The 8,905-nt window shown below is 37.6% G+C and overlaps 1 protein-coding gene across 1 annotated transcript in view; it reads left to right on the top strand.

The window, feature by feature from the left end:
• The window catches only part of LOC109354953 (probable plastid-lipid-associated protein 13, chloroplastic), a 10,516-nt gene continuing 2,700 nt past the window's right edge, over window positions 1,090–8,905 (top strand). The window contains exons 1-6 of the mRNA XM_019597800.1: window positions 1,090–1,415; window positions 2,955–3,076; window positions 3,142–3,225; window positions 3,373–3,469; window positions 4,032–4,248; window positions 4,803–4,855. Of these exons, the coding sequence (XP_019453345.1) occupies window positions 1,152–1,415; window positions 2,955–3,076; window positions 3,142–3,225; window positions 3,373–3,469; window positions 4,032–4,248; window positions 4,803–4,855 (837 nt within the window). The 5' untranslated portion in view covers window positions 1,090–1,151. The remainder of the gene's footprint in view (window positions 1,416–2,954; window positions 3,077–3,141; window positions 3,226–3,372; window positions 3,470–4,031; window positions 4,249–4,802; window positions 4,856–8,905) is intronic.

Here is an 8,905-nt window from a genome sequence, read left to right as displayed (position 1 = left end):
GCATTACTAAGAAAACACATGTTACCCATGTATTCGCATAGTTAAAACGCACATATTACTCATACATTCATATTATTAAGAATATACACCTGACTTGTGTATTTACATGTTTAAACACATAAGAAAAATAAATTGATAATTTTTAATTTGAATTTTCTACAATTAGTATTAAATTATTATTAACATATAAAATATATAAAAAGTAGGAAGGAAAAAATGTGAGGAGGAGGTGACATGTGACATAAAGGAAAAAATGTAAAGAGAAATTGACATGTGGCATAAGGGAGTTTTTTCTATTATGTTGTTAATATAGAAAAATTAAAATTCAAAGAATCTGAATTGTAATATTAAAATTCAGTGCGAAAAATGTCAAAAAACTTTGATGAGGTGAAAAAGTACAATTATTCTTAGATTAATGGTAAACATTAAATTATATAGATAGATTAATGTAAATAAATAATTTGAATGTGAAAAATGATTTCAATTTCATCTAATGTTCAATGACTATTACTTTTTAACATAACAAAACATAGATGTTGTAAACACTCAATTTTAGTGGGGTAGCGACATGAACCAATCACTAATTAATATTAATTATTATTATTAGCATATAAAATATATAAAAAGTAGGAAGAAAAATATGTGAGGAGGAGGTGAAATGTGGCATGAAGGAAAAAATGTAAGGAGAAAATGACATGTGGCATGAGGGAAGGAGGAAGTGACATGTGGCATGAGGGAAGGAGGAAGTGACATGTGGCATGAGAGAAAGAGAAAGTGACATGTAGCATGAGGGAAGGAGAAAGTGACATGTGGCATGAGTGAAGGAGAAAGTGACATGTGGCATGATAGAGTTTTTTTGATTATATTGTTAATAGATAGATAGATTCTCAAACATACTTATAAATAATACAACTTTAAATTTATTTTTTAACAATAATACTATTTTTTTGATACATTATACAAATGGTAAGTATCTAATCCATTAGGAAAGATTGTAATGTGTAACCACCTCCTACCAAATTGTGCCACCATGTGTTTTGTGCCAACTATTACAAAGCAACAATATACTACATTATATTGAAACCTTAGTCAAAACACGAACCCAATCTTTTCTCTCATTTCATGTCCCACACCTTCAATCACTTCAAACAATGTCTATACCACATTCCTCTATCTTCACAATAGTTTCTCCAATTCATTCCTCTTTCAATTCTTCTCTCTCTTCCTCTTTTCCTTTCACTTCTTTGCTTTCTTCATTCCACTCTAACCACAAACACTCACCATCCACCACATGCCTAACCCTTCGCCGGAGTCCGCCGTGCAGAGCTATGGTTCAGCAGGCTGTTCAGGGACCACAGGCAGCTTATGCTAAAGAAATGGAGAGACTTTCTGCTAAAGAATCGCTTCTCCTTGCTGTTAGTATCTATCATTTCTTTCCCTTTATCTTTTCATGCTGGTTTTTTAGAATTTTATGTTATGTTTCAAATGATTTGCATTTCGGATTTTTCAATTTTGTTGAGGATTCACTATGGCGCCTTGGGTACCCACCCGAACCCGAGTTTGTCGGGAAAACTGGATTTGACTGAGACCCATTTTGCTACTCAAAATTTTCACATATATCAATTTAATCCCTAAGGCTTTGTTTGAGAGTCCTGTTCGGGAGGGAAGGGAAGATATGACTTTGGAAAGAGTCTCATTTGTTTGGGAGCTGGGGGAAAGAGAGGGAAGGGCTTTGGAGGTTTTCTGGAGCCTACAACCCTCTACATGCTCATTTTCATGTTTACCGCAATTTAGGTTTTTCTGGAGACAAACACGTCAAATTACCTCCTCGATGCCTTTAGTAAAATTTATAATTATATTTTACATTTCTCACTGTTAATTAGATTTTTAAAGGAATAATATCTTGTATTATCATTACTTTAGCCCCATCCCATCTAACTTCACACTCCCAAATAAGGGAGATGTTTGTCTTCCTTTCCCTTCTTGGAAACACCCAGGCTAAAATTTTAAGATTGTTAATGTGAGACAAAATAGTTGCAGAAAGGGAAGTGTTCCCTACATTTATCATAAAAATACTGAAAAGGATTAATTTAATCCATATTAGAAATCTTTTGGTGAATGATAAGTTTTCGAATTTTTTAGGCATCAAATTGGTAGTGACCAAATTTTTTGAGGGATTAGAATGGGTCTTCACTCTTACGATACTCAAGCATGAGGCTTTGTTTAAGGGAAACAAATCTCCTTGCAACTTGGACTACAATGTGTAACGGATCGAGTAGAGCTAATAGCTTTGGATGAAAATTACCAACCTGGGTAGATACATGTGTCATTTATGCCTTTGGGGTCAAGTTCATTGCCAACTATAATACCTATCATTTTCTTTAGGGGAAATTGGGTCAGTTAGTTACACCTGCACCTTCTTGTTTTGAAAGTTACATTTTTAAGGGGAAGTAGTGAAATGAAAATATAAAGCTCGAGAGGTTGTGATAGTCTGAAACGAAAAGAGTGTTACCATGTTATTAAGTTAAACCTCCAAAGAGTTCAGTGTAATTCCCATTTTCGTTACCGATTTTGATTCATACTTACGCAAAATAAGGAAAATTCACATGTAAATATGTTGTAAGAATATGGGGTAATAGGATGTACATCTTTTTTATTTTTCCGGAACAATAACGTTGTAGAGTTCTAATTTTGTTTCTTTCCCCTGTTCCTGTTTAATCCTCTTCATGTTTGGGCTCAAAGAACCACGGAAAATGGATTCTATCAGTGAATTCTATCTGGTGCAACCCCATTCCCCCACTAGAAAGAAAGTAACAAATAATGAAAAAAGGATAGAACTATATTTAAGTACAAGGAATGGTTTTCCATTCTGGCCCCTCTTTGTATTTTTGATTACCTGCTAATATTGTTCTCATCTTGGATTCAAACATGCTTATTCTGGAGACATCATTCAGTTTAAAGATGCAGGGGGTTTTAAGGCCTTAGTCTCTGGGAAGACAAATGATATCCAAAGAATTGATGTAATTGAAAGGATAACTGCTCTTGAGCGACTCAATCCAACACCACGACCCACAACGTAAGTGACTAAGAATACCCAGTCTATGCTTCTTTATGAGATATTCACCGACTTCTATACTACAGCTCACCCTTTCTGGAAGGCCGATGGAACTTTGAGTGGTTTGGTTCTGGAAGTCCAGGGTTGTTTGCCGCTAGATTTATATTTGAGTGAGTACTCTCTTTGCAGGTTTCCTTTTATATTTTCAATCTTTTATCATCAGAATATAAAGATTTTCAAATCTGCATTAAAATTTTAAAATTGTGTTGATCCCACTGGTGAGTAATATTTCTTTTATGGGCTTTGTATCTTTGCAGGACCTTTCCTTCAAGTTTAGCTAATTTGTCAAAGATGGATGTCTTTTTTAAGGATGGAAATGCGAAGGTTACTGCAAGCCTGGGATTATTGAATTCGGTACTAACTTTTTGTGTTTCCATGTTTTTAATGCTTAGACATATTTCATTTTTGCATTCAGGTAGCACCGAAAGCTTCTTTTGTCATTTGCTGTCAGCTCGAAAATTGGACCCATTATTAAATACTACATTTAATTTAATAACCCTGCCATTTTTTAGAGAATACTTCTATGTGAATTAAATGATTTTTAGTAGTAAATTTTTGCATGAGGTTTATCAACTAAGATTCATCTTTTTTTCTTCTAGTGGAGAACTCAGATTGTTCTTTAACCTAGCTTGGCTATCCAATTATGCAGCTAGCTACTTCACAAACACCATGCATTTTCACATCTTAATGTTTATGGATGAACAATAACCATTAATGTATCCTTATTATTGTATTTCCAACAATTTTAGCATACATAATATGTGATTGTGCATGGAAGCAACTGATAGAAACTTCTTCTTCAGTTAAAGAAAGCTGGGATTCAAACCCATAAATTACAGAAATCTCTTCTTGTTGATTGTTTTTGAGTAATTATCACTCCATTAGTTTAATCAAAGTTCAATTTCTGATCAAATAGATCGAAAGCAAATTTATTCTCCAAACCAAGTTGTCAGTGGAAGGGCCTCTTCGAATGAAAGAGGAGTCTGTCGAAGGTGTTCTTGTGTCACCAACAGTTATTGAAGATAGAGTACCTGAACAGCTTAAAGGTGCACTTGGTCAGGCAGCTAATGCTTTACAGCAACTTCCGGCTCCTATACGTGATGCAGTTGCCACTGGGCTGAAAGTTCCTCTAAGTAAGTTGCGCTAAATTCCTACATTTAACTGATCATGTTCCAACTTGAATTTTGTTCTGGATATGCACAATATATTGAATTTCATTGTCATTGTGCAACTGCCAAAACTGTATGCTGAAAACCTGAAATCCGTAGAAGCTGATAGGTTTTGGAATATCTTATCTCTGTTAAACCTGAACTTTCCATGTATGTTGCTATTATTCATGTGTGTTAAATCATTTACTATGGCATCTTTACGATCAATTTTTCTGCAGTTAATGCTCAGAACTTGCTCATAATGGTAATGTCTTGTAATTAAATTTGTTTGACCTTTTTTCTCAACATGAAATTTAAATGTGGCTTGGCTTGGCTTGAAATTGTTAGACATCTGAGAACAGCTATGAAATGTCGTACTCTTATGTTGGTAGATATTCTGTGACAATATCTACTATTTCTCATAAAATTCTGTTATTGACATAATTATAATCTATGGGAAATATGTCACTTCAATCTGCACTTTTTATTCATATTTCCTTGTGAAAATTACACTAAACATCTATCTTTTGGGTATGAAGGTGGAAGCTTTCAGAGATTATTCATGATTTCTTATCTCGATGAGGAAATACTTGTAAGTTTTTATTCTATTCTAATTCAGAAATCAATTTTAGATAAATTGGTCCATGTATTCATATACTTATTGACTGCTTCTGCTATAAATGACAATGTTGATAAAGCTAATATTGCATCTCAAGTTTTGATGCATGCACCAGTGTTTTAAATTGCGGTCACAATTGTGGTTACTATGATTAGGGTCATTCCGGCAGTTTCGTTGCGGATTGCAGCCGTTACGGTGTAAATTATTTTGTGATTAAAAAAAATATTTTTGAATTTGATGCGGTCCGATGCGGTTGCATTGCGGCATGAGATAATTCAGAAGGCTATACTCATTGAACAAAAGAACATGGTAGTAAGCAAGAGACCTAATCCCACCTATACTAAAGGTGCAGAATCATTCAGAGGGGGGCCTTATAGCAAGACAGTGACATTAGACCCTTCATCAACAAATAGTACTAGGAGGGAAGGTTCATCTGTGGGTAGTGGAGGGTTGTTTCACAAAACCACACAAGAAGCAGAAAGTGTTAAGGGAAAGAGGGATTTCAGGAGACTCACCAGTGTTGAAATGAAGGAAAAGAGGGAGAAGGGGCTATGTTTTAGTTGTGATGAGCTTTTCACCAAGGACCATGTGTGCAAGAATAAGCAGTTAAGAATGTTGATCTTAGCAGAAGGGGAGGATGTTGGAGAAAGTGGAGAAGAAGACCTAGAGAGCCTCAATTCCCTACAACTTTCCTTGTATTCTATGAAGGGATTGACTTCTACTAAGTCATGGAAAATAAAGGGTACTGTGGGTTTACATCCAGTGGTGATCATGTTGGATTGTGGAGCTTCTCACAATTTCATATCAACATAACTGGTGAATCACTTACAGTTGAAGGTTGATGAGACCAGGGCATATATGGTGGAAGTGTGGGATGGACACCACATCAGGTGTAAAGGTAAGTGTGCCCAACTCAAAATTTCCATGCCACAGTTAGAAATAGTACAGGATTTCTATCTGTTTGGGTTGAAGGGGGTTGATATGGTGTTGGGGCTTGAATGGCTATCCAGTTTAGGAGAGGTAAGGGCTGATTTTGGCAAGATGAGGTTAAAGGTTAACCAAGGAGGATCAGTAATTATAGTGGTGGGTGATCCTGCTTTAGCAAAAGAAGAATTACCTTTGGAGGCCTTCATGCAGGTTTTGTTAGAAGAACGGAAGGGATTGTTGGTGCAGTGTGAGCCACTGACTAAGAAACCTGATATTGAAATTCCTACAGAAGGCAGTAAGGTGCTGCAGAGGTTTCAGGCAGTCTTCCAAGATCCTCAAGGGTTACCCCCTACTAGGAGGCAAGACCATGCAATTCATTTGAAGGAATGAGCTGATATCCCTCACCTTAGGCCCTACAAATGTCCTCATTATAAAAAAGCTGAGGTTGAAAGGTTAGTTGCTGAAATGCTTGATGCTGGAGTAATTAAACTCATCATTAGCCCTTATTCCAGTCCCATCATCTTAGTGAAAAAGAAGGATGGTGGATGGAGATTCTGTGCCGATTATAGGGCCTTAAATAAGGTTACTATCCCTAACAAATTCCCTATTCCCCTAGTTGAGGAGTTGCTAGATGAATTAGGGGGTGCAAGGGTTTTTTCCAAGCTAGACTTGAAGTCAGGGTATCATCAAATAAGGGTGAGAGATGAGGATGTTGGTAAGACAACTTTTAGGACCCATGAGGGCCATTATGAATTCCTAGTAGTGCCTTTTGGTTTGACTAATGCCCCCTCTTCCTTCCAAGCCTTGATGAATGAAATTCTAAAGCCTTATCTGAGGACGTTCACATTGGTCTTCTTTGATGACATATTGGTGTATAGTTCTAATGTAATGACCCACTCTCAGCATCTGCAAACAATATTGGAGTTGTTGGTTAAACATTCTTTAAAGGCTAATTTAAAGAAGTGTAGCTTTGGGCAGCTTAGCATCGAGTATTTGGGGCATGTCATCTCAGGAGGAGGGGTATCTGCTGATGAAGCTAAGGTGGAATCCATAAAAAATTGGTCTAAACCTATAATGTTAAGGGGCTAAAAGGGTTCTTGGGCCTCACAGGGTATTATATGAGGTTTGTTCAGAACTATGGTAAATTGGCTAAGCCTCTTATTGATTTGCTCAAAAAAGAAGCATTTCAGTGGAGTGAAGCAGCCACTACAGCTTTTGAAGGGTTGAGGCAAGCTATGATGAGTTTACCTATGTTGGCTGTGCCTGATTTTTTCAAAGGAATTTGTGGTGGAAACTGATGCTTCAAGTAAAGGGTTGGGGGCTGTGTTGATGCAAGAAGGAAGGCCCTTAGCCTTTTGGAGTCAAGGGCTCTCATTGAAGGCCCAACAAAAATCAGTGTATGAGAGGAGATTGATGGCCTTAGTTCAATATATTCAAAAGTGGAGGTACTACTTGATGGGAAGACACTTTGTAATCAGAACAGGCCAAAGAAGCCTGAAGTTTCTCACTGATCAGAGGTTATTTTCAGAAGAGCAGTTCAAGTGGGAAGTGAAACTTATTGGGTTGGATTTTGAGATCCAGTATAAACCAGGCAAGGAAAATTCAGTAGCTGATGCTCTTTCTAGGCAGAAATTGTACTCTGCAATTTCTATGATCACTAATGATGACCTGGATTCTTGGAGTCAAGAACTGCAACAAGACCCTAAGTTGAAGAAGGTTGTGCAAGAATTGGTAGTGTCTCCTAATGCTCACCCTGGTTATGAGTTCAGGAAGGGTGTACTCTACTATAAAGATAGGTTGGTAGTGTCCAAAACTTCAAACATAATTCCCCTTATCATGGCTGAATGTCATGAAACTCCTATGGGAGGGCACTTCAAAACTTTTAAGAGGATTGCTAGTTTCTTATATTGGGAGGGAATGAGGTCTGACATCAAGACTTTTGTAGAAGATTGTGATGTTTGTCAAAGGAGTAAGTACTCAACTTTAGCTTCTGCTGGGTTGTTGCAACCTCTCCCTGCCCCTCAGCAAGTTTGGATGGATATATCTATGGACTTCATTGGGGGTTTACCAAGAACGAGAGGAAAGGACACCATATTTGTAGTAGTGGACAGATTGACTAAATATGCACACTTCTTTGCATTGGGCATCCTTACTCTGCCAAGGATGCAGCCATAGTGTTCTTAAGGGAGGTGGTGAAGCTACATGGATTCCCTAACTCTATAGTTTCAGATAGAGACCCCCTGTTCCTAAGTAAGTTTTAGAAGGAATTGTTTAGACTGGCTGGTACTTGCTTAAAGCTAAGCACTTCCTACCATCCTCAAACTGATGGCCAAACAGAAGTGATCAACAGGTGCTTGGAGACCTACCTCAGGTGCTTTGTAGGTCCAAAACCGAGGCTATGGTTGGATTGGTTGCATTGGGCAGAGTTCTGGTTCAACTCCAACTATCACACTTCAGCTGGGATGACTCCATTCAAGGCCTTATATGGGAGGGAACCACCTACCTTATTGAAGGCATGGGTTATTCCTTCTAAGATTGAAGAGGTGAATCAGTTGTTTGCTTAGAAGGATGGAGTTTTGGCAGAGTTGAAGACCAATTTAGCCAAGGTCCAGAATCTTATGAAACAGCAGGCTGACAAACATAGGAGAGAATTGGAATTTCAAGAGGGAGATCGAGTATTTCTGAAGCTGCAACCTTATAAAATGAAGTCTCTGGCTAATAGGCCTTATGCCAAGCTAGCTCCTAAATTTTATGGACCATTTCAAATAGTAAAAAGGGTGGGGTCTGTAGCATACCAATTGGATTTGCCTGAGCACTCCAAGGTCCATCCATTATTTCATATCTCATTATTGAAGAAGGCCCTCAAGCCTCACCAACAGGCCCAATCCTTACCTCCTATGTTGAATGAGGAACTGGAATTGGTGGTATCACCAGAAGATATTTTAGATAGCAGAAAGGATTCACATGGAAGTACAGAGGTCTTAGTGAAGTGGCAGAATCTTCCCACACATGAATGTTCATGGGAATTAGCAACTACCCTACAAGATCAGTTTCCTGGTTTTCCACTTGAGGACAAGCTGGTTGTTGAAGGGGGGG

The sequence above is a fragment of the Lupinus angustifolius genome, chromosome LG08 (assembly GCF_001865875.1).
Source record: "Lupinus angustifolius cultivar Tanjil chromosome LG08, LupAngTanjil_v1.0, whole genome shotgun sequence".
NCBI classification, from domain to species: domain Eukaryota; kingdom Viridiplantae; phylum Streptophyta; class Magnoliopsida; order Fabales; family Fabaceae; genus Lupinus; species Lupinus angustifolius.
The sequence above is the reverse complement of the archived record's forward strand: the minus strand, read 5'-3'. Positions and strand labels throughout refer to the sequence as shown.